The sequence below is a fragment of the Rana temporaria genome, chromosome 6 (genome assembly GCF_905171775.1).
Source record: "Rana temporaria chromosome 6, aRanTem1.1, whole genome shotgun sequence".
NCBI lineage: Eukaryota > Metazoa > Chordata > Amphibia > Anura > Ranidae > Rana > Rana temporaria.
In genome coordinates, this window is record NC_053494.1 from 172209333 (window position 1) to 172236668 (window position 27336).

Below are 27336 nucleotides of genomic sequence, written 5' to 3' on the forward strand. Positions count from 1 at the left end.
CACTATGTACCTCTGCCTCTTATTTTCAGGAAAATGTAAATGAGTTTGAATATTTGATCCATTTTGTGTGCCCATTCTTTGTCTCTGATACATCATACGGCCAATGATTTCATCTTCTAAAAAGGTGATTCCACTTCTTGTAAACTTTGATGTCACCATGCATTTGAGATGGGGCACAGATATTTTTTATGTGGCTCTGTCAATTACAGGAAAGATGTTATTTGCATGCCAGGTACTCTGTCATTCTAAGGACAGAAAGAAAAGCTATTCATTAATACGGTATTAAAATCAAGAACATAGATTTTATATATTGCAGTTTCCAATCCTTAAATGTAGTGGCTGCATTTGTTTTTTTTTTTCGTTTTCTTCAGTTCTGTGACATTAATCAGTATACACAGATCAGCGTTGTAGGCAATAGCCTGCAAAAGACAATACCTATAAAGTTATATTATTGGTATTGCTATCTTATAGTATTGATGTTGATTCAAGTTATCTGGTTCCGGGGCAGACAGCTTCTACACCCCTGCGGATCTCCACGGTCCCCATGGCTAGTAGAGTAATGTAACAAAAATGTAAATTAAAGCACCACACCAGTGCTAAAAAGTCCACATACAACTTTATACACAACCCAAGAAGAAGGCAACAGGACAATTCTGTATATCGAAAACAAATTCTCCTGCGCACGAGAGGATAATCCAAAAGTCAAATGCCCATAGGGATGATATCAACAACGGTACCACTGGCTTTGCTGCCTTTCATGGATGGCAAACAAGAGAAAAGAAAACAAAGGCACACCAGCCTAGTGTATTACCGTTAAAAGATTTTAATGGAATCAAAATGTATACAGGGCCTACTCACAAGTGTAGAAGAAAGAATCGCAGTAAAGCTTAATCGACATAAGCTGCAGTAAGAAGACCTCGAACCACACTCCGATCAGTCATGGAGAAAGTGAAGGTGGTCACCGCTGGCTGACGTGTTTCGAAGCTCTAAGCCTCTTCATCAGAGCCCAGCAGTGAAGACATTCCTCAAAATACCTCCCTTATATACACAACACATACGCACACATGACCATGCACCATGACATCGAGCCATGAGGAACCTCCCAGACTCCTCCCACTGTATGTGGGTGGTCTTGCATATCTACCACTAAACATAGTTGTACATGAAATAATAATAATAATAATTCTGTATATTCTTCCTGCCCCTACATGGATTGAAATTCAGCCAGTCCCTGTTGAAGTGGCCAAATTTCCATCCATGTAGGGTCAACTTAAGTAAAAAATTGTAAGGCCTCGTACACACGACGGGACATGTCCGATGAAAACGGTCCGCGGACCGTTTTCATCGGACATGTCCGCTGGCGGATTTTGGTCTGATGGCTGTACACACCATCAGACCAAATTTCCCGCGAACAGCGAACACGGTGACGTGGCCGCGCCGTCGCCGCGGTGACGTGCGCGACCCTGGAAGGTCAATGCTTCCACGTATGCGTCGAATCACTTTGACGCATGCAAGGGCTTTCGGCCGAGCGGACATGTCCGGTGAGTCGTACAGACGACCGAACATGTCCGACGGACAGGCTTCCAGCGGACATGTTTCTTAGCATGCTAAGAAACATTTGTGCGCTGGAAACCTGTCCGATCCGCCGGAAAATTGTCCGGTCGGCCGTACAGACGACCGAACATGTCCGCGGAAACTCGTCCGCCGGACCAGTTTCAGCAGACATGTTCGGTCGTGTGTACGAGGCCTAAGAGAGGAAGGGAGGAGAAAGCAGGGCAACAGGACATGAGCTTAAAGCCTCGTACACACGATCGGATATCTGATGGAATCTAATCCAATGGATTTTTTCGTCAGATATCCGATGAAGCTGACTTTTATCAATCTTGCCTACATACCATCAGTCAAAAATCAGACCGTGCCAAAACGCGCTGACGTAAAATACTACGACGTGCTGAAAAAATTAAGTTTAATGCTTCCAAGCATGCGTCGACTTGAATCTGAGCATGCGTGGATTTTTGACTGATGGACTTCCCCACAGACGATCGTTTTTTTCTATCGTTTTTTTATCCATAGGAAAACAAACCGATGGGGCCCACACACGATCGGTTTGTCCAAGGAAAACAGTCCATCGGTCTGTTTTCATCGGACAAACCGATCGTGTGTACAGGGCTTTAGGGTTAAAGTCCCCTTTTAAGGTCAAAGCCAAGGGGAAAACTATAGGCAGTGAATGATTAAGCTTGGTCTATCAACTACGCTTAAATGCCAAATGTTCACGTTTGTAGTTAATCTTGATTTAAAGTAAACATTTTCGAGACATGTCTGGGAAAGTTCCATAGATTTTGGCCTATCTAATTCTTGTATTCTGGGGATAGTGGTAGCAGTGTCACCCAGCAGTGGCCCTATGTTTAAATTGCAATACAACTTAGTGTGCTTTGGAAGCTTACGTTAAAAGAAAAAAAATGTTAGCTCAGAGTTTGAAAAGAATATGAACCGACAACATGAAGGATTTTTTTTTTAAACCCTGGAGGTTCACATCTGTTGCTGAACACTACATAGATATTTGGAAAGCGCTGATCTTTGCAGAGGCCATTTCATGTTTCTGAGCCCCAGCTGTTTAATTCTATTTCAGAAACGATTCTGTGTCCCTGAATGTTGGGCTTAGCGGGCTGCAAAAGCTCCATTAATGATGCTTTACTTAAAGACAAATGGTCACGACCGGAGTTATAAATAATTTAAGCCTGAATCTTATTTAATCATGTAGGATTACTTGTCAAAATGTAAATTTGCTCCCTAATTTGTCTTTGGATACTTTGTGTTTTATTATTCTGTTTTAGTCAGATGGTAAATGGTCACATAAAGTCACATAAAGAAAATTTCTGCCATATCAAATTCCAGAAGTAAAAATTTAAACTGAAGCACCACACTGCTGCTAAAAGGTCCAGATACGACTTTACAGACGGCCCCTGGGTTACAAACAAGACCGGGGCCCGGATTCAGATAGAATTGTCTATCTATCGGCGGGCGTAACGTATCGCAGATACGTTACGCCGCCGTAAATTAGGACGCAAGTTCCGTATTCAGAAAGGACTTGCGCCCTATGTTACAGCGGCGTAACGTATGTATGTCGGCATAAGCCCGCCTAATTCAAATGTGGATGATGTGGGCGTGTTTTATTTAAATGAATGGTGACCCCGCGTATTTTACGTTTTTCACGAACGGCGCATGCGCCGTTCGTGAAAGAATCCCAGTGCGCATGCTCGAAATTACGCCGCAAATCGTCATTGCTTTAGACGTGAACGTAACTTACGTACAGTCCTATTCGCGAACGACTTACGCAAACGACGTAAAATTTTCAAAACTCGACGCGGGAATGACGTCCATACTTAACATAGGATACCCCTCATATAGCAGGGGTAACTTACGCCGGAAAAAGCCTAACGTAAACAACGTAAAAAAATGTACGTTTCTGAATCGGCGTATCTACCTAATTAGCATATTCCTTGCGTAAATATACGGAAGCGCCACCTAGCGGCCAGCGTAAATATGCAGCCTAGGATACGACGGTGTAAGACACTTACGCCGGTCGGATCTTAGGGAAATCTATGCGTAACTGATTCTATGAATCAGTCGCATAGTTACGACCCCGCACACTCAGAGATACGATGGCGTATCCGGAGATACGCCGTCGTGTCTCCTTTCTGAATCCGGGCCCGGGACTGTAGGCTTGTTTTTAAGTTGAATCTGTTTGTAAGTTGGAACAGGTCAATTTTTTAAGTGAAGCTCCAGCCCAAAAAATCTATTTTTAAGCTTTTTGGATAGCATAGTGAAGGGTTATCACCCCTGTAACATTTGTTTTGCTGTCTGTGCCCTTGTTCAGAAGATTTCACCACACTTTCTGTCCCAATGACAATTGGATTTTGAAAATTTTGAGTTATTAGGGAAACAAGGATTAGTGATAAAGCATCAGTGGAGACACCTTTTTCCCATATTAACTCTAATGCCCTGTACACACGATCGGATATCTGATGAAAACGAACCGATGGATTTTTTCATCAGATATCCAATGAAGCTAACTTTCATCAGTCTTGCCTACACACCATCGGTTAAAAATCCGATCGTGTTCAACGCGGTGACGTAAAACACTACGACGTGCTGAGAAAAATGAAGTTCAATGCTTCGGGGCATGCGTCGACTTGATTCTGAGCATGCGTGGATTTTTGACCGATGGATTTCCCCACAGACGATCGTTTTTTTCTATTGTTTTTTTAACCATATACGAAAATTTTAAAACGGGTTCTATTTTTTTTCACTGATGAGGAAAAAAAACTGATGGGGCCCACACACGATCGGTTCGTCCGATGAAAACGGTCCATCGGTCTGTTTTCATCAGACGAACCGATCGTGTGTACAGGGCATTACAGGAGAGAATTTCCCTTCCTAGGGGTAGATTTCCTCACACTTAGGCCCCTTTCACATTGAGGCGTTTTTCATGCGGTACAGCGCTAAAAATAGCTCTGCTATGCCGCATTAAAAAATCATGCCCTGCAGGCTTCAATGTGAAAGCCTGAAGGCTTTCACACTGAAGCGGTGCGCTAGCAGGACCGCTCCAAAAGTCCTGCTAGCCGCATCTTTGGAGCGGTATAGGAGCGGGGTGTTTACCGCTCCTATACCGCACCTTCCCATTGAAATCAATGGGAAACCGTGGTAATACCGCCCGCAATGCGCCTCTGCAGAGGTGCATTACGGGCGGTATTAACCCTTTTTCGGCCGCTAGCGGGGGTTAGACCCGCACCGCTAGTGCCCTAATATGGCGGTAAATATGATGGTATAGCGGCGCTTAAAATAGCCAAGCTGCGGTTTCCAAAGTGAGCAAAGTCCTTTCTTGTATTAAGAGAGGTATGGACTCCAGAGACAGAGATATCATTTTGCCCCTGTACAAATCATTAGTAAGACCTCATCTGGAATATGCAGTTCAGTTTTGGGCCCCAGTTCTCAAAAAGGACATCGGAGAACTGGAGAAAGTGCAGAGAAGGGCAACCAAACTGATAAGAGGCATGGAGGAGCTCAGCTATGAGGAAAGATTAGAGGAACTGAATTTATTCACTCTTGAGAAGAGGAGAATAAGGGGGGATATGATCAACATGTACAAATATATAAGAGGTCCATACAGTGAACTTGGTGTTGAGTTATTCACTTTACGGTCAACACTGAGGACAAGGGGGCACTCTTTACGTCTAGAGGAAAAGAGATTTCACCTCCAAATACGGAAAGGTTTTTTCACAGTACGAGCTGTGAAAATGTGGAACAGACTCCCTCCAGAGGTGGCTCTGGCCAGCTCAGTAGATTGCTTTAAGAAAGGCCTGGATTATTTCCTAAATGTACATAAAATAACTGAGTACTAAGATTTGTAGGTAAAGTTGATCCAGGGTAAATCCGATTGCCTCTCGGGGGATCAGGAAGGAATTTTTTCCCCTGCTGTAGCAAATCGGATCATGCTCTGCTGGGGTTTTTTGCATTCCTCTGGATCAACTGTGGGTATGGAGTTGGGTGTATAGGATTTTACTGTGTTTTTTATTTTGTTTTTTTGTTTTTTGTGGTTGAACTGGATGGACTTGTGTCTTTTTTCAACCTGACTAACTATGTAACTATGTAACCGCGCCTTCACTGCCCAATGTGAAAAGGGCCTTCCTGTTGTTTCCCTCCGTTTGTAAGTAGAAGTCGTTTGTAAGTCAGGTGTTTGTAATTAGGGGACCGCCTGTATTCAGATAAAAGTCAGGGGTACAGTCCAAAGAGTAGCCTACTTTTTGGGTTGTGTTCTTGACATTTATATCAATTATTATAAATAATAAATTCATATGTGGACTTTTTAGCTGTGGTGTGGTGCTTTAATTTACATTTTTGTTATACTACTCTACAAGCCATGGGGACTGTGGAGATCCTTTGGAGTATAGCAGCTGTCTGCCCAGGAACCAAATTGCTTGAACCATCATCAATACTAAGATAGCAATACCACAATACCAATAATATAACTTTAGGGTCCAGCGCTATTTTTCCTCTTTCCTCAGCTTGTCAAATGGCAGAACTTGAACTTTGGATAGTGTTAAGGCCCGTACACGTGATCGGATATTCCGACAACAATTGGACGTGTTTTGTTGGATAATCCGACCGTCTGTATGCTCCATTGGACAATTGTTGTCAGAATTTCCGACAACAAATGTTGGATGGTCATGCTCTTAAATTGTTCGACAACAAATGTGTTCCGTCGGATTATCCGATCATTTGTACACAAATCCGTCGGACTAAAATCCAAAGAACAAACACACATGCTCCGAACCAATGCTAACCATAAGACATCATTAGCAGAAGTTGCCCAAAGGGTGATGATAAAAAGCAGAAAAACCACATAGTTTCGTAAATGTTGGCTGAAAAAGTTCTGCTGTCTGTATTCACGGCCAACGCCCTTCGGACAAAAATCCACGGATTTGTCAGATGGAAGTCCGATCGTGTGTATGCGGCTTAAGTGTAATGGTTAAAATCCTTGATAGTTTTTTTTTTTTGTTTACTTTCTGTGTGTCATTGGATAGATTTCTCTTTATGTCCGTTCCCAGAGACACAACAGGAAGTAAGAAGAAAACTTACTGAGATATTTTCTCCATCCTGGTGATAGCGGCGGGGACATTGACAGCAAAAAATAAAATAAAAAATGAGTGACATTCTGACCATTCTCTATTCCGCCTTTTCTACAAAATAAAATAAAATTAGCACCTGCTTGATGTAGACTGAAGGCTCAGGCCCGGATTCACGTAGAAGCGCGTATCTTTGTGCGGGCGTAACGTATACTATTTACGTTACGCCTCCGCAACTTTGACAGGCAAGTGCCGTATTCTCAAACCAAAGTTGCGGCGGCCAGGGCCGGACTTACCATAGGGCTTGACTGGGCTCAAGCCCATGGGCCCCGTCCAATAGGGGGCCCCGACGCCCCGTCCGTAAGCCAGCCGTCCAATAGGGGGCCCCGGCACCCCGTCCGTAAGCCAGCCGTCCAATAGGGGGCCCCGGCACACCGTCCATAAGCCAGCCATCCAATAGGGGGCCCCGGCGCCCCGTCCGTAAGCCAGCCGTCCAATAGGGGGCCCGTCCGTAAGGGTCACTGCTGGGTAGTCTGGGTAGTCAGTGGCACTGCACTGGTACCGTGACGGTCTGTCCGTATACAGCACACTTCCGGCTGTTTCCCCCCTGCGGCTCTGCCACTGCCAACGTCGGAGCCAGTCACTGGCAGTCTGCGACGATTCGTCTTAGGCAAGTCCGCGTTCTGCAGGGGCTGGGCGCGTGAGTGACTCAGAGCAAGCTGCTCTTCACCTGACGTCGGGACTCTTACTCACTCTCTACTAAACGACAGTTAAGGTAAGGTCTCTGACTCTGTCTGATCTAAAGTACATAAGTGGGTGCTGGCCGGGTCAGGTGCATTGAACAGGTGGTAAAGTGAAGTCTTTGGTGTCCTTAGAGGTGGAAATTTGTAATGAACCCACATGTCATCCACATCATGTCACGTGCAATCAGGGCTTTTACATTTAAATGATCAGTAGATCACTATCTGAAGGTGTTGTTGTTGGTACAGACTTACATGAGTGGCTGTGGGGTGTTTGCCTTTACCCTTTATGTTATTTACTAGCATTGAACAGACAGTGGTCAAGTCTATGGTGTCCTTAGAGGTGGGACACATTCCAATGAACCCACAGGGGTATTGATGGCACTGCATGATCATCATATGCCAGCATAGGCTATGTGCAATCAGGGCTTACATTTACATGATCATTGATCACTATCTGCTGGTATAAGGTGTTGTTGGTACAATACATGAGTGGCTGTTGGGTGCTTGCCTTCTGACTGCATTGAACAGACAGTGGTCAAGTATATGGTGTCCTTAGAGGTGGGATGCAATCGAATGAACCCACAGGGCAGGGGTATTGGTGGCAATGTGGCATCATATGCAATGTGCAATCAAAGCTTACATTAATATTTTACACTGTCACTAGCTGAGTGTGTAAGAGGATGGTGTGAGGGGGGTGCTGGGTACTTGCCATGGGCTAGCATGAAACAGGAGGTAGTCAAGTCTTTGGTGTCAATAATGGTGGCATGACACTATCTGAAGGAGGTTAGAGGGTTTTGTGGTGCTATAGAATGCCAACACAGATATGAATGGGCAAGCAAGCACAGGGGCTCAATTTAGGCTTTTCCATTCTCCTGAGGTTTTAAGGTGCATGAATGGGTGTTGGGTGCTTGCCATGGTATTGCATAGAAGGATTTGATGTGCAGGTGAGTCTGGTCCCTCAGACCTGGGCTGCACCCATGTCTGGGTTTTAGTGACATGCTTATAGGAGTGCCAAGACAGGGTGTGTAAATCATGCAATCACAGGCACATTATATGTCTTACTACCCGCCCCGGACATCAGTCAGCTTGGCGGCCGTCTCTTATGCCACGTACACACGATCGGATATCTGATGAAAATGGACCGATGGATTTTTTCATCAGATATCCGATGAAGCTGACTTTCATCAGTCTTGCCTACACACCATCAGTTAAAAAATCAGATCGTGTCCAACGCGGTGACGTAAAACACAACAACGTGCAGAGAAAAATGAAGTTCAATGCTTCCGAGCATGCGTCGACTTGATTCTTAGCATGCGTGGATTTTTGACCGATGGATTTCCCCAAAGACGATCGTTTTTTTTCTATAATTTTTTTAACCATCAGATCATTTTAAACCGGTTCTACGTTTTTTTCATCGATGGGGAAAAAAAACAATGGGTCCCACACACGATCGGTTCGTCCGATGAAAACGGTCCATCGGACAGGAGGAGTGACGTTGATGCTATACAGAAAGTTTGCTTCAATCGCTATTTATTCAGCAAATTTGTCCCATCCAATCAGTTTTTTGTATTTATGGATCATTTGGAAGTACTAATAAATGTTTTAACAGTGATTTGAATAGCCTGCTTCTTCATTGAGCGCTGGATTTTGTGTTTATTAGACAGTGATGTAATGGCGGACAAACGGTATCAGAGTGGCGCGCTTAAAAGAAAACTAAAGAATGAAAGACAGCAACGCAAAAAGGAAGTTCTCAGTAAAACGAAAAGGATTACTGGATTTTTTACACCCATGACACCACAGCCTGATGTGCAAGCGGAGAATCCAGAGGACAACAACCCGAACCCAGTGGAAGAAACGGTTGGAGATGATTTGAATTCACAAGCAGGGCAGCCCATCAATGAATCGTCATCTCTTCAGTCAGAAACAGCGACCGAACAATGTCCAACTACAGATTCTTTATCCACTGATCCTGCTCGCTGGGGTAAAATTGATGAAAGCGTGCGTGCTTATTGGGCGCGAAAAGGGCCGGAGTCCGTTCAAAATAAGGATGCTAATGTCAAGGCTTCTGAACGCCAATACAAAGATCAGAAGAGACTGTTTTCTAAAAATCATTTCAAACGCAAGCATTTGAATGGTAAATACTTGCCCAGAGAATGGTTGCTCTACTCACCATCCGCCGGCTGTGTGTTTTGTTTTGCTTGCCGCCTTTTTGGCGATGGTAACGGTCAATCCCTTTTTGAGTCTGGCTATAATGACTGGAAACATGCTACCAAACGCTTTGCCGAGCACGAGAATAGTGACAGTCATAGAAAGGCTATGTTTAATTACATCAACAGAGCAGCAGATGACGGAGTTATAGATTCTCAGCTTAAAAAGCAGATCGAGTCGCAATGCAATTATTGGAATGAAGTTTTGCAAAGAGTGGTTGCAGTTGTAAAATTTCTGTCAGAGCGGGGATTGGCTTTCCGAGGCTCCAGTGAAATATTTGGTCGAGCTGACAATGGGAATTACATGGGAATCCTGGAACTGATCAGTGAATTCGACCCATTCTTGAAATCACACATACAGATATATGGCAATGCTGGGGTAGGAACCCCCTCATATCTTTCATCAAAAACATGCGACGAATTTATCGAGCTAATGAGCAATAGAGTGCTTTCTGAAATCATTTCTGAAGTGAAAGTGGCAAAGTACTTTTCCATTTGCATTGATTCAACTCCTGACATGACGCACATTGATCAGCTTACATTTATCATAAGGTATGTTTCACCAGAGGGCCTCGTAGAAGAGCGATTCTTAAAATTTCTCCCTATATCTAGCCACACAGGGAAGGCACTCTGTGATGCAGTGCTCACAGTTTTACATGAGATGGACATAGATATCAGTAACTGCCGTGGACAGTGCTATGATAATGCCGCAAACATGTCAGGAGTGTACAACGGGCTGCAAGCTCACATCAAAAGCATTAATCCACTAGTAGAGTGGGTGCCGTGCGCCGCGCACACGCTTAATCTGGCTGGAGTTAATAGTGTAAACTGCTGCACAGAGACCGCCGATTTTTTTAACTTCATTCAGACTTTGTTTAACTTCTGCTCGAAATCCACAGCTAGATGGAAAGTGGTAACTGCAGGCTTGCAGCCTAATGAAAACCACCGAATTGAGACACTAAAATCTCTCTCTGACACCAGGTGGGCTGCGCATGCACAGGCCACCAAGGCACTGTGCAGGAATTATGCCAATATTCAAGCGTCACTGATGAACATTGCAGAAGACAGCAAGCAGAACCCGACAATACAAAATGATGCTTGGTCACTGCATAAAAAAATGAACAGGCTTGAGATTGCTTTTCTTTGCACTATGTGGAATAATGTTCTCAAACGCTTTCATGGGACAAGTGTTGCACTTCAAGCTGTGGATCTGGACCTGTGCAATGCTGTTGATTTGGTGAGGTCACTACGGGAATATATTGTTGGTTTGAGAGATGAATTTGATGTGTTTGAAGAGCAAGCAAAAGCGATGTCTCCCACTGTTTCAGCAACATACAAACAAGATACACAAAGACAAAGAAAACGCAAGACTCATGTGGATGAGTCTGCAACACCTGAGGTTCACTTATCAGGTAGAGAACGGTTCTCATCTGGTGTGTTTCTAGTTATGATGGATAGGCTGCTGGCTGAACTTGATCGCCGTTTTCAGTCCTATAATGACCTTAACAGCACTTTTGGCTTCCTGAACAACATATCTACCCTCTCTGCAGAACATCTTAATAAAAAAGCGGCAGATCTACAGAAGAGATACCACACTGACCTGGAAAATGAATTTTGTGAAGAAATAATCCAGTTCAAAGAATTCATCTGCCATGATGAGCCATCATCTGCTAGGGAACTTATTTTGTGCATTAAAAAAAGAAAACTACAGACCATCTTTCCAAACATGGATTTCGCTCTCAGACTTTACCTGACATTACCAGTGACAAATGCAAGTGGGGAGCGCAGTTTCTCCAAACTGAAACTAGTAAAAAATAGATTAAGATCCATGATTGTACAGCAGAAATTAAATCATCTCACTCTGATGTCAATTGAGAGTGACCTTCTACGTAAAGTGGATTTTTCTGATTTGATCAAAGACTTTGCTGCAAAGAAATCCAGAAGATGCCACTTCTAAATAGTACTGTTAATATCTTTAAAATGAGATGACATGCATGAAGTCATAACCTGATCACCTTTCTTTTTTTCTCTACCTTGCCTGTTGTTTTAAATGATCAGCCTCTGGATTCTGTTGTTGATGTAATGCTTTCTTAAAGCGGGGGTTCACCCAAAAATCAACTTTCTGCCATTAGATCCAGCATACTGCTGACATCTGCAGTATGCTATTTTTTTTTTTTTATCAGCCGTTGTTATCCGGCTCCGAGCGAAGATTCCTTCCGGGTATAGGCGTTCCTAGGCCAAGCGGAGTTGATTGACGGGCTGCTGAAGCTCGTCACGCCTTTCCGAAAATACCCGAAGTGACACTCGAGTGTTTACGGCGCCTGCGCAATCAGCTCTACACGGAAGGCGCAGGCGCCGTAAACACCCTAATGTCACTAAGGGTATTTTCAGAAGGCGTGACGCGCTTTAGCAGCCCGTCAATCAAATCCGCTTGGCTTAGGAACGCCTATTCCCCGCAGAAATCCCCGCTCGGAGCCAGATAACAACGGCTGATAAAACGATAATTACAAAAAAGAAAAAAACAGCATACTGCAGATGTCAGCAGTATGCTGCATCTAATGGCAGAAAGTTGATTTTTGGGTGAACCTCCGCTTTAAAATATGATAGTGTACTATTTTTATTTTATTGACTGTACATTTCTAATTTGTGTGCATAGTTTTGATTTTTCACTACAACACTCACAATTTATCTTGCACTTAGTTCAATGAGTTATGATTGCAACCTTACAAGGTATTTGTTTGTTTTTCAAAATGTTTTCCAGGTTAATAAGTGTTTTATTCTTATTGTGACCAAGATATTTGTGCATTGCAATAAACACATGATCACTTTGAACTTTTTTAATCATTATTTATTTATTGGAAAAAAAGTGAGCCTTTTGTTTCTTTTCGGACCAAGAAATATTGGTTGTGGATAGAGTCATTGGTGTGCAAATAGACGTTAAAGAGCTTGTTATATATTTAAGATGGATAGCTAAATTGATAGATCGATAGATAGATACACATATTTGTATTGTGGTGTAGGATCTGGGCCTGCTGTCCCTTCATCTCTCTTCCTCTCTTTCTCTCTCTCTCCCTTTCTCTCTCTCTCTCCCCCTCTCTCCCTCTTTCTTTCTCCCTCTATCCCTCATTCATTTCAGACTCTAATCACACCCCTTCCGAACCACGCCCATTTTAACCACGCCCACTATTTTGCATGACCCACGCCCATTTTCCGTAATGTATAGAAGGTAGGGCCCGAAATTGACTCAAGCCCAGGGGCCCCCACCACCCTAAGTCCTGCCCTGGCGGCGGCGTATCGTAAATAAGCCGGCGTAAGCCCGCCTAATTCAAATGTAGTATATGTGGGCATGTGTTATGTAAATTTAATGTGACCCCACGTAAATGACGCTTTACGAATGGCATATGCGCTGTCCGTGAAAGTATCCCAGTGCGCATGCTCCAAATTTACCCGCAAGAAGCCAATACTTTTGACGTGAACGTAAATGACGCCCAGCCTTATTCGCAAACGACTTAAGCAAACAACGTAACATTTTCAAAATTCGACGCGGGAACGACGTCCATACTTAACATTGGTACGCCTCATGTACGCTTCATATAGCAGGGGTAACTTTACGCCGGGAAAAGCCTGGCGTATCTGTACTGTGTCGGCCGGGCGTACGTTCGTGAATTGGCGTATCTAGCTGATTTACATATTTCTAGGCGTAAATCAGCGTACACGCCCCTATGCAGTTTAGATACGATGGCGTAAGAGACTTAAGCCGGTCGGATCTAATACAAATCTATGCGTAACTGATTCTAAGAATCAGGCGCATAGATACGACGGCTCGGACTCAGAGTTACGACAGCGTATCTGGAGATACGCCGGCGTAACTCGTACGAGAATCCGGGCCTTAAAGTCTGGTGAGGGGCATACTAATGATGGGAGAGATTGTTGTGATGTATTTTGCATTTGGAGTTCTACTTCTGCTAATACACTTTGTAAATACTTTTCTTTATGCTGTGTTCTGTAATCTTACATAGTTATTCAAATTGAAACAGTTCTATTTGTTTTTCAGCAACTAACAGCTGACTTGCATTACTACTACATTGTCGAGCTGTCCTTTTACTGGTCTTTGATGTTTTCTCAATTTACAGACATCAAACGAAAGGTAAAAACTAATTTCATGACATACCCTTACATTGTTACATTAAATTGTTGAGCTTCACTTCAATAGCAAAGAAAAAGTTACAGATTTTTTTTTTTTATGTCAATATGATGATCCTTTGCCTTGTTCCATTAATCCATTATTTGTCTGTATTTGTTTCCTGCTAACATCTTTGCAGCATTAAAATAAGTTCCTGACAGTTTATGAATATGATAAAATTTACATTGTGTTTTATCTCCTGGATGGTTTATGATCATTGTAACTTTTGTTGTTTGTTATTTTAATAATTTAAGTGTAATCAACCCACAAAACAAAAATGTTATAGATTGCAGTAAACCAATCTCTAAAGCCTCGTACACACGACCGAGGAACTCGACGGGCGAAACACATCGTTTTCCTCGTCGAGTTCCTTGTCAGGCTGTCGAGGAACTCGACAAGGCAAGTTTCTCCATTCCCGTCGAGAAAATAGAGAACTTGCTCTCTTTTTGGCTCGTCGAGTTTCATGAAAATGTACACACGACCGGTTTCCTCGGCAAAAAAATATCTCCCAGCAAGTTTCTTGATGGTTTTTGCCGAGAAACTCGGTCATGTGTACGAGGCCTAAGATGTAATGGCTGTTCTTTTTAGGCTTTTTTTCCCCTTTATTTTAACTTGTTGATCCAGAAATGATTTCTTTGTTTACTTTTTTTAATAGACCGAGCAAAATGCCATTTAAAGGTTTAAAGTGGTTGTAAACCCTTGGGAAAAAAACCCTGCAAGACAAAGGTATAATGAGCTAGTATGCATAGCATACTAGCTCAGTCTGGAGATTTGAAATCACTGTGGCTTTCTCTCGTCTTCGCCCACGGTGATAGGATGGGCTACGTGGATTCTGATTTTTTCATCAGATATCCAATGAAGCTGACTTTCATCAGTCTTGCCTACACACCATCGGTTAAAAATCTGATCGTGTCCAACGCAGTGACGTAAAACACAACGTGCTGAGAAAAATGAAGTTCAATGCTTCGGGGCATGCGTCGACTTGATTCTGAGCATGCATGGATTTTTGACTGATGGATTTCCCCACAGACGATCGTTTTTTTCTATCGTTTTTTTAACCATACAAAAATTTTAAAACAGGTTCTATTTTTTTTCACCGATGGGGAAAAAAACTGATGGGGCCCACACACGATCGGTTTGTCCGATGAAAACGGTCCATCGGTCTGTTTTCATCAGAAGAACCGATTGTGTGTACAGGCCATAAGTGTAATCAGCTTACCATAAAGTACTATATTTACTATACAGTATCTCTTGGTTTTGAATAGAGCTGAGAATGATTGGAATTTCTGCTACAGTAGGTTTTTATTGATGTCTGCACCCCCGTTTAAGAAAATCCCCCTAATTTCCTGTCCTAGAGATTGAAGGACAAGGAATAATGGGAATTTACTGAAATGGGAAGGCAATTGAAACAGACTGCAAAGTAAAATAGGGAAATCTTTTTGTGGTGTCACCTGTTTCCTTCATTCTTTTTGTGGTGTCCTGTAACAAAAAGGGGTCTCACCAGTGAGGTCACATGCAGCGATGAAAACATGACACACAATTGCTTCCGTCCTCATTTTTTTTTAAGTTCTAATAAATCTAAATTTTCTGCTGAACATGTTAAAAAAAAAAAAAAAAACACCTACTGTAGGTGTCTGGTTGTCTGATCAAGTGATACATTGTGGTCAATTACAGTAAAACCTTGGTTTGAGAGTAACTTGGTTTGAGAGCGTTTTGCAAGACAAGCAAAATGTTTTAATAAATTTTGCCTTGAAATACAAGCGATGTCTTGATACAAGTGTAGCGTCATGTCACAACTGAGTATAAAAAAGAAGAGAGGAGCCTCTAAAGCCCTGTACACACGGTAGGACTTTTGGCCAACCAACTTCAAAATCTGCAACTTTTCAAATTTGTCCGACCGTGTGTACGCTCCATCAGACCAACTTTTTCTGGTTTCATCCAACAAAAAGTTGGGTCTGCGAACGGACCAACTTTTCGGCAACAAAAGTCAGATGGTGCTTTGTGTGACCGTGTGTACAGCAATCCAACCAACTTTTGGACAAAGTGCAAATACGAATGCTCAAAACCAATGTTAAAAGCAACAAACAATAGCAGAAGTTAACCAAAGGGTGGCGGTAAAGAGCAGAAAAGAGCAAAAAAAAACACGTGATGTTAGGAAACTTTTAGAAAAGTTTGCAGAAAAGTCTGACTGTGTGTATGCTATGGGTGTGGCAGGACAAATCAATTAGGACAAAAATCCAAGGGAAATTTTGTTGGATGTCCTACCGTGTGTATGAGCCTTAAGTGTAGCAATATGGTTACATTTAATGAAGGTACAACATTTAGCAACGTATTGCTACACTTAGAGGTGCCTCTCTTCTCTTTTATACCCTGTAAAAAAATGCTTTGATATACAAGTGCTTTGGAATACAAGCATGTTTTTTGGAACGAATTATGCTTGCAAACCAAGGTTTTACTGTATAGTCAAGGCAGAGAAATGTGATTTTTTTTTTTAAACTGGCGATCAATAAGCAGCTCCAGCCTTATAAAGATTCTGCAGATAATTACATTCATTTAATTAGAAAGAAAAACTGTGTAGCTAATTGTCATTAGTAATTAAAGCTACAATTCAGGCAGCTATAAAAGAAACAAATCAATGCTGCTCTGTATTCATTAATGTGTCCTTAAATATATATTTAAATGCAAGCAATGTACAGTGCCTTGAAAAAGTATTCATACTTGAAAATTGCTGTTCACAGACATTGAGCTATTTTGGAATGGACAAAAATGTCGCTCTCTAGATGTGCGAAGCTGGTAGAGACATCCCCAAAAAGACTTGCAGCTGTATTTGCAGTGAAAGGGGGTTCTACAAAGTATTGACTCAGGGGGGCTGAATCAGGGGCATCTTAATAGCATCATGGACCCCTGGGCAACGTAATGATATGGGGCCCCTACAATGATGACAGTGCAGGTAAACAGACATCAAGTAGGTAGGAGGCAGACTGCCTCCCCATTGTATCTATCACTCTCAGTGCCATCATGGGGCCCCAAATTTGGGGGCAGCGTGGGCTCAAGGACCAGCTGCTTTAGGGAAAAAACAGGGGCCCCCCATGCAGCTGGGGCCCCTGGGCAGTGCCCAGGTATGCCCTCTCATTAAGACAGCCCTGGGCTGAATACAAATGCACACTTTTCACATATTTATTGTAAAAAATATGGAAATACATTTATCATTTTTCTTCCACTTGACAATTATGTGCCACTTTGTGTTGATTTATCACATAAAATCCCAATAAAATGAACATCACCTATTGCTACAAGGCAGCCCAGATAGCTCCTCTCGTCCAATTGTTTTCAGGAAACGTTTGGGGGGGGGGGGGCACAAGCAATCCACCCGCCGCCACCCCAAACCCCCCCCCCCCCCGTTACGGATGGCACAAGGCCCTGCACTCAACCACCCCACCCCCCCAGCCAGTCAGTGTCAATCGGGGCCCCGCACTTACCCCATCTCGTGGGTAACTGCTTTCTCCTACGTCTCCGTCCTCCAACTGGCGACAAATCTGATCGGATCTCCTTTGGGCCAATCCGGTTACGCTCCAATGCAGGTGTGTTTTTGATGCGTTTCTTATGCTTTTTAATCTGTGTTTTTGGGTGGTTTTAAAAACTGTACAAAAAATGCAGAATTCAGGGCTTTTCAAAACACACTGAGCCTGCAGCTGTGAAGAGTCCCATAGGGTTTAAAGAGATGGTTGTGGATTTGTTATATACCTAAAGAAATGTTTTTGTATTGTAGATTTTTTTTTTCATAAATAGAAAAGAAACAGATTTAAACTTCTTTCATACTGAATGCATTTTTGCTGTTTTTAGCATGGTAAAAAAACAAAAACAATCTACAATATAAATCCTGTATAATAATAATAATAATAATAATACAAATACAATATGAAAGCATTTATATGTAGACAATTATATACTGTATATAAGTCAGCTAATGTCACAGAGTTTATTGTCAACAGTTGGGTGCTAACAGATACATTGTCTTTGATTTAAGTTCTGTACAAGCCAATGTTAGCATGGAGCCCCCAAAGCAGACCACCAAACCCTCTCTGGCAGATGTCCACTATATATACTCCAGCTACACTTTAGTATATGGCAGTGAGGAATCCTACTCTCCTGCACTGCTATACTACCTTCTCCATATACAGACATGCAGGGATGGACTGGGACAGAAATTTGGCCCTGGACTTCATCCAGACTGGCCCACTTTGACAGGTCTCTCCCATGGTGGCCGGACAACTCCCGCCCCCCCCCCCCCGGCCACCCAAGCCCCCTCTCCCCCTTCACTAGCCACTAGCCGTTCTACTTTATTAGAGTAGAACGGCTGGTACTGGTACTCTTATAGGCAGTACCAGTGGGGAAGCTAGACATTATTTCACCTGATTCAGTTCAGTGCCCCCCTTATGGTACAAGATTAGGCAGAAGTGAGAAACTCCTAGGCCATAGCTGTTGAGTCAGCTGTCTGTCCCCTCCCCCCATGCTCCTCTATTGTCCCCCCTGCTTCTTTGTTACCCCCAGGTGAGCGCTTCTGGGAGGAAGAGACAGAGGAGCGGAGGGGGGCAGCAGTCCACTGTCACTGATGCCGGCCCACTGAGCCATCGGCCCACTGGGAAACTCCCTGTGGTCCCAATGGCCAGTCCATCCCTGCAGACATGATCAGGGAAGAAAATGGAAAGAACAGGGAGGGATCTCCTGCAGGAGGGAATCCCTGGATGATCAGGAGATGATAGATCTGCCTGTCAGTGTCCTGATCCAGCACAGATCAGTGTGCAGTGAAGGAAGCTTGTCTTTCCCTCCTACTGTCATCCCAGCACAATGTCACCATACCATCCAGTATGATAAGATCCCCCCCATCCATCCATCCTCCCTGCAAGGGACAGATCAGATGTCGTCATACCCATCTTACATGCTCTGGCTCTACATGGGCAGAGGAGAAGCTCTGATCTCCGCTGTCTCCCTCCATGCTATCTTTGTTCTGGACTGGAGAAGACTAATGCCGTGTACACACGATCGTTTTTTCAGATGAAAAAAGTCAGATGGACTTTTTTCTTCGGAAAAAACGGTCGTGTGTGGGCCCATCGGTGTAAAAAAATAGGAAATTCTGATCGTCTGTGTGGAATTTCCGTCGGAGAAAAATCCATGCATGCTCAGAAATATGCATGCTAGATGCATATTTTCTTTAATTAGCTTAAAAGAAAACCCTGTTCTCTTAAAGGATATCTTAACCCAAAAACATAAATGTAATATATTGTAGCTTAGATATTAAATAGTGAAGGCCCAATTTAATACTGTATTAATTACCCCAACACTGGTAGGTATCAGCCCTATAATTGCGTGGAATTGTACAAAAAGATGAAAATAATTGGATTTTAATTATACTTTACCAGTGTAATAAAGAGCTTAATAACACACTATTACATATAAATATCCACTTTTTTATACAAAATAATTAAAATTCAGTAAAAAAAATACTACATCACGTGTAGACATAAAAGCTTCCGTCGTCATTATTGTCTGAAAATAATGCGGACAGAAGCTTTTATGTCTGGAATATTATATGTGACACATGCAATGTAGTATTTTTCTACTAAATAATTTTGAATTATAAAATTTATCTTTTTCTGTAATATTTAGTTATTAAGCTCTTTATAATACTGGTAAGGTATAATTCAAGTCCCATTCTTTCAGCTTGTTGTACTATTGTAAGCTTAGATAGCCTTTGATGCGGTAGATGCATATTTTCTCAGGCTAAGTACTGTTAATTCTGCCAAATTCCAGTGTCCTTGAAACTTCCTGTGAACTGACGTATCAAGCAATGTTAATATATTTCTGAGCTATCTATTACAAACCATATACCTGTGTAATGAAATATTAGGAGAGCAGCCCAGGGTAGCAACGCTGCACCTCCATTGATACATGATGCTCAGTGAGTGTAGCCACCCTTAGACAGGAAGTGGGTTACTGAAAGGATCAAGAGGTGCAAACAAAAGAAAAGGAAGGCTGAAAATGAAGAAAATTTTTCATACCTTGATACCGCTGGGCACATACTGAGAACCCGTTCTATACCCTGCACCTTTCTCCCTTATCATACCCATCCCCTAAAGCAGTAGTAAACTCTTTTTGTGAACTTGTCCCTTCAGGTAAGCCTACAATAAGGCTTACCTGTAGGTACAGTCAATGGGCTGTATTCACGTAGATCGGCGCATTTTTACGGCGGCGTAGCGTATAGTATTTACGCTGCGCCGCTTTAAGTCAGAGAGGCAAGTGCTGTATATACAGCTTAGATATACAGGGTGATTGAAAAGTAACTCCATATTTAAAAAATCTTATAATTTAATTGACTTACACTGTCGGATCTTAAGGATGCAATTCTATGCCGGCCGCTAGGTAGCGAGGCCATTGCGGTCGGCGTAGAATATGCAAATGACTAGTTACGGCGATCCATGAACGTCCGCGTTACCCGTCGCTCTAACTTTACGTTGTTTCCATCGAGATATGCCGCGTAAAATTAGGGCTGAGCCCTAGTTGTTCTAAGCAATGTTAAGTTTGACCGTCGTTCCTGCGTCGAAATTTAAAAAATCACGTCGTTTGCGTAAGTCGTCCGTGAATGGCGCTGGATGCCATTTACGTTAACGTCTAAACAAATGACGTCCGTGCGACGTCATTTGGCGCAATGCACGTCGGGTAATTTTCCCGACGGAGCATGCGCAGTACGTTCGGCGCGGGAACGCGCCTAATTTAAATGGTGCCCGCCCCATTTGAATTAGGCGGGTTTGCACCGAGCAGATTTACGTTACACCGCCGCAAGTTTACAGGTAAGAGCTTTGTGAATCAGGCACTTACGCTGTAAACCTGCGGCGGTGTAACGTAAATCAGATACGTTACGCTGCCGTGGAGCAACGTAATTCTTTCAGAATCTGGCCCTTAGCCACTGTTTCTTTTCTCGCGCCTGAGATGGACCATGAACTATAGGGTTTGTAGTATGCATGCAGCAGTGCACAGGGGCGTATCTACCAAAAAGCAAACAAGACGTTTCCCTGGGGCGGCATTTTTCAGCGGGGCGGCACCTGTACAGCTTCAGGCATCCAGTATCGTTTTTTAGAGCCGACGTTTGGCTCTCTTGTAATAGCAATCGGAGAGGCTTACTAGCCGCTCAAATGCTATTACAAGCAGTGGAAGGGGACGTCCCCCTCCCACCACGTTCCGCGGTTCTCTCTGGCTCTTGAGTCCCTCTGGAAGACCCGAGCGATCAGCCTCTGCATCCACCGGCTGGTGGATGCAAAAAAAAGCCAGGATCAGCTTTGGTCCACTGATCATAACAGTAAACCAAAATCGATGACATGACATCACTTCCGGTTTGCCCGGAAAACAATCGGAGCCAGTTTTTAAAAATCGAAAGCATTCAAAAATGTGTTATCATTTTTTTTTAAGCAAGTAAGTGGTAAGAAGTAAGAAATGATTTAATGAAATATTAATTACAGGGCCATTAGTGGATGTGCATGGATTATTTTTTGGAGAAAACTAATATTCGTAATGTCATTTTAACGATAAGAGTGTTTTCAGTTTAACTCTCTTAACTTTATATGCAGTATTTCTTTTTTTAACTTTTTTGTTGCAGTTTCTGCTATTGAATCTCTGAGCACGGAGCAGAAGGAATAGTTTGAGCCAATCTCTATTGTAGGGATGTAGCTACTGCAGCAGCAATTTAAAATGACCTTACTTGTACCAAGGTTTTCATAACAGAATACCAAATACACGGCACTGGTGATATGCATGGCTGAGCATCAACTGTAATTTCAGTAGGGAACATTTTCTGCTTAAAAAATCTCTATTACTCCTTATAGAGAAAATTCATACAAATAGATTGTGACTTTTTTAAAGAGTGGAATGTTCTACACCACTGATAGATGTAAAGTTCCTAAAACGAAGCAGAAATGTGTCATAGAATCAGTAATTTAAAATTAAACTCCGGGATAACAAATTCTTTGCAGTGGGGCTCCCCCTGCGCTTAAAGTTTTAAATGCTCCTTTATGCCTAGGGTACCAATAAAAAGGAAATGTATATGCCTTGTTTAGACCTGCCGCAGTCCCTATTGCCCCTATGTGCCACACTAGATGGTTCTTTAGAGGGTGGTAGAGCAGCGGTTACCAGATGTTCAGGAGGCAGCACAGTCCAAATGACATCTCTAGGTGTCCCATGCCACCTGTCAAACTCAGCATTTCAAGTTAAATTTGCTGTGACCATGAAGAAAAGCATTGGAGTCGTGGCATCTGTGCCATCCACTCAGGCTGCCTTGTTAGGCTTTAGGTGGTAAATACATAGATCAACTGTCTGTTTGCCACCTGTGTAAATAAGGCTTTAGATACCTAATCCTCACACTTCAGGACCAGCGCCCGCAGCCTCTTCCCCAAGGCACCCCAGTGGTCGCAGGCTCTAAGGTTGGACATAGATGGGTCAGTCGAAAAAATAATGGATTCCCCCATTTACACAAGTGTTAACCCCCTGCTGTGTTAGTGTGGGAGGGACTGGTCACATTTCGATCCATTTGAGGCCAGCTTAAGATGTCATAATATACAAATCAGGGCTATTGGACAGTGGATCACCCTCAATCCAGAGCATTAAGAAGAAGAGGAGTGGGCTGGGTGGCAGGGGAGCAAGATGAGATTTAAAAAAAAAAAACTTTAATTGAGCATTTAATTCTTGTATTGTGGGGAGAGCCCTACTGCAAGGGAATTTTTTTGATTTTCCCGGGGTTCAGCATTAAGGGCCAGATTCACATAGAATTGCGGCGGTGTAACGTATCGCATTTACGTTACATACTTTAACATGGCAAGTCTAAATATAAGCCACGAAATAGCAGCCGTAACTTTACGCCGGGAAAAGCCGACTAGCGACGACGTAAGAGAATGCGACGACCGCGCGTACCTTTGTGGATCGCCGTAAACAGCTAATTAGCATACCCGACGCAGAAAACGACGCAAACTCCACCCAGCGGGCGCCGAAGTATTACACCTACGATCTGAAGGCTACGAAGCCGTACGCCTGTCGGATCGAAGCTAGAAGCCGTCTTGGTTTGAGAATTCAAACTAAAGATACGACGCTGCAAATTTGAAAGTACGCCGGAGTATCAGCAGATACTCCGGCGTACTTTTTCTGTGAATCTGGCCCTAAATGCTTAAATGACCAGATTGTCTGAGGCTTAAAAGGGTATTCTCCTGTCCTTATAGATTTAGCCAATCCAGTCCTAAACGTTGATACAATTTAAATATTCTACATTGTGTATGATTCATTTTTTCATGCTATTCTCACAGGGTTTTACATTCTACCTGCATGTAACCTAAAGCATATTAACATCTCTTATGTATTCATTCCCTAGAGATAAAAAGTAGAAGCATCTCATTCATTAAGATGTTCTCATGTTCTGCCTAGCAATACAATACTATTAGTGATATTCATATCTTATACTAGGAGATGAAGGCGAATGACTTCAGGGCTGCAGAAAACATCAGTTTCTGAGGGCCAGATTCACGTAGAATCGCGGCGGCGTAACGTATCCTAGATACGTTACACCGCCGCAATTTTTCATCGCAAGTGCCTGATTCACCAAGCACTTGCGATGAAAACCTACGCCGGCGGCCTCCGGCGCAAGGCGGGCCAATTCAAATGGGCGTGTGCCATTTAAATTAGGCGCGCTCCTGCGCCGGACCTACCGCGCATGCTCCGTTTCCGAACTCCCGCCGTGCTTTGCGCAAAGTGACGTCACGTAGCGTAATTCCGTATTCCCGGACCGCTTACGCAAACAACGTTATTTTTTAAATTTCGACGCGGGAACGACGGCCATACTTTACACAGCAATACGATTGCTGTGTAAAGTTAAGGCACCAAAAAAAACGACTAACTTTGCGACGGGAAACTAGACTAGCGGCGACGTAGCGAATGCGAAAAACCGTCGGGGATCGTCGTAACTCCTAATTTGCATACCCGACGCTGGTTTACGACGCAAACTCCCCCCAGCGGCGGCCGCGGTATTGCATCTTAAGATCCGACAGTGTAAAACAATTACACTTGTCGGATCTTATGGCTATCTATGCGTAACTGATTCTATGAATCAGTCGCATAGATAGAAACAGAGATACGACGGCGTATCAGGAGATACGCCGTCGTATCTCATTTGTGAATCTGGCCCTTATAGCTTATAGCTTCAACTTCAACATATTCATTACACAGTAGTTGTAGTTTTAGGATATTTGGCATATAGATACTATATATATATATATATATATATATATATATAAATAGCCATCACATGAAACATAACAGCTATCCTAGGGAATGCTTCCACACAGGGAGTGGTACATTAACAAGTGCCATTAACATGTCAAAACAAATGACAACTGTACACAGGAGGCGAACCAATCAACATATGGACAAATCTATTCCATCAAATGATGGCTTTAAGATGAAGAGATGACATTCAAGTGGCCCACCCCAGCCATGGCCCGGGGGGGAAACTAGGACCCAGCGAAGTCAGCAAAATATCCAGAAATGTACTGATAAATAAAAGAAAAAGGTAGAGAAGTAGTGGGGGAATGGGGGGGGGGGGGGTAAAAAGAGAAGGATGGTTCATGGGATTGAACTGGCCACGATCCCAAGAGTATAGTCAACCTATTAGTATAACAAGACAGCTAAGATTGGTATGCGACAGGAATTATTTAAATGTAATAAAGACGTCAGGCTTTACATTTAGGAATGAAGCCCACTCGATCCTTATGAATCAGAGAGCTTATGATCTCCTTCAGATGCGAGGAAAGGGCCTTTGCTAATAATTTAACATTGTGGTTAAGCAAGGAGATTGGATGATAGTTAGCCCAGGACATATGGTCAGGATCAATTTTCCGAAGCATAATAAGCGGCACAGTCAATGTTTTTGGTTGAAAGGAATGGCCATCTAGTAGGGAAATAAACACCCTAGTTAAGAGGGGGTCAGGTATTCCGCAAAGTACTTATAGTAACCCGATGGTGGTCTATTATATGTCAACATAGGATGGTCCAGGCAAGTTTTTTGTTTTTATTTAACCTGCTATAGCATTTGTAATTCAACTAGCCTGGTGATCCATCCCAACCCCCCCCCCCCCCCAGCCAGACACCATAGATAGTGTAGGTCTGGGACCTCCGCAGCTGCTACAGCTTTACAGCACGATCTGGACACACACTTGTGTTTCTGATTGGACAGTGAAGGGAAAGCAGCATACTCTTCTCATTCTGTGCTCTTTTCTCCTGTCCAAAGATTTACTGGCAGCACATGTGCACTGCAACAGATCCTGATTGGCTGCTAGTGCTGGTCCTCCCTCCCTCTGGGGTGCAGCTGTATAGCAGATTACAATAGGCTAATAACAAGACCATTTTAGGTAATTATAGTAGTTGAATTTTAAAAATGCATTTGCTTATTTTTTTGAATTAACTACTGTACATTCACAACTTATATGTATAGTGCTGTGTTCTGGCTATGGTACAGGAACTTCCCTCCCTGCTCCAGAAACACAACTGCTCAGCCATTCCTAAGAGACTTTGTATTTCTATGAATAAATACAGGGCTTCCTCTGATTGGCTGAGACAGAGATTGTGATGTCATCTGCTTGCCTCTACAATTCAGCAATTCAGAGGAAGCCTTGTACCCCTTCATAAAATACAAAGCCTCCTGTGAATAGCTGAGCAGCACTCAGCTACACCTAACTTTGTTCCTGTACTGCTGCCGGAATACAGCGCTGTATACTTACTGTATGTTGTTGATGCTGCGCACATTTTTTTACAGTAGACCCAGCCTCTGCATCTGTTGGTGAAAAAAATTGTTAGTTTGGACCAGCTATGCAAAGTTCACTAACACCTGGGTTTAGGCTTCAAAGATTTTTTTCTGATTGCTATGGTCAACAAGACAAAGAGTCTTTAGATGGCTTTTAAGCCCCATGCACACTGGGCCTTTAGGTGCGGGCAGAGGGCACGGGTGCGCTATCCTGCCTCAATGCTGGTAGCTTGTTAAATTCTGAGAGACTGAAAGCTGTTGCGGCTGGGTGGGGCAGGAGAGTGCTAATAAAGCATGGGGTAGTATTTGGTCTAGGAACAAATTTCCCAGGATGCAAACAGTCTGCGTTCTAGGCATTTGTCCCTAGGCACAAACTGCTTTAAGTGTTAGTATCACTCAGTGCAGCATTTAACCCCATCCAGCCACAGCAGCTGTTAGCCCTTCACAAACTTTTACAGGCTGCCAGCACTGGGGCATGACGGTGCACCTGTTTCCCTCTGATTGCATCTTAATGCCAAAGTCGCATGCACTAAAGTTAAATACTAAGGCCCAGATTCACAAAAGAGATACGACGGCGTATCTCCTGATACGCCGTCGTATCTCTGTTTTAGGGTCTTCCTAACTATGCGACTGATTCATAGAATCAGTTACGCATAGTTAGCCCTAAGATCTGACAGGTGCAATTGAATTACACTGTCAGATCTTAGGATGCAATACCTTCGGCCGCTGCTGGGGGGGAGTTTGCGTCGTAAACCAGCGTCGGGTATGCAAATTAGTAGTTACGGCGATCCACGACGGTTTTTCGCGTTCGCTACGTCGCTGCTAGTCTAGTTTCCCGTCGCAATTTTAGTCGTCGTTTTCCCTGCCCTAACTTTACACAGCCCACAGCTGTATAAAGTATGGCCGTCGTTCCCGCGTCGACATTTTTAAATTTTTTGTTCTTGCGTAAGACGTCCGGGAATACGAAAGTACGCTACGCACGTCGCCGTTCAAAAAAATTACGTCACTTCACGCAAAGCACGGTGGGAATTTCAAAACGGAGCATGCGCAGTAGGTCCGGCGCGGGAGCGTGCCTAATTTAAATGGCACATGCCCCTTTGAATTACGCGGGCTTACGCCGGAGGCCGCCACCGTAAGTTTTCATGCAAGTGCTTTGAGAATCAGGCACTTGCGATGAAAACTTGCGGCGGTGTAACGTATCTATGATACGTTACGCCGCCGCGATTCTACGTGAATCTGGGCCCAAAATTGTTCATGCGGTAGTTGTTTAGAAAGGATTTTCCATGCACTGTAGTGGAGCTTAAAATCATTATAAATCATTATATAAAATATATCAGCAGATTGAGTAGAAAAGTGTGAAAACTCAAAACAAAACGTGTTTCAGATACAATTTACCATGTTGCACAATGCATGCATGCTGACAGTTCTGGTTGTTCCTGTTAAGAAATAATATATATTATTTTAGTGTTAGAGTTCAGTGGAATAGCTATATATTTTTGCTTGACATAATGTCAACCTCATACATTATTCCATCCTCAAATATTCAGAAAGACTAATAAATTTTACATTATTACAGGATCTGTTGACAGCTTGCTCATGTCTAAATCTGGTGCCCTTTGAGTTACTATGTAGCTAGGAGGAATTGAGAGGGTGCCAGGGTTTCTTCAATATTTAATTTAAGCAAACCTATCAGCAAAAAAATCAATGGCACCATTCCAGCGCTTGCGTTTTTTTTTTCTTTGTT

The 27336-nt window shown here is 43.1% G+C and overlaps 1 protein-coding gene across 1 annotated transcript in view; it reads left to right on the forward strand.

The window, feature by feature from the left end:
* The window catches only part of CERS6 (ceramide synthase 6), a 242054-nt gene that overhangs the window by 162343 nt on the left and 52375 nt on the right, over positions 1-27336 (forward strand). The window contains exon 6 of the mRNA XM_040357813.1: positions 13631-13723. Coding sequence (XP_040213747.1) covers positions 13631-13723 — 93 coding nt within the window. The remainder of the gene's footprint in view (positions 1-13630; positions 13724-27336) is intronic.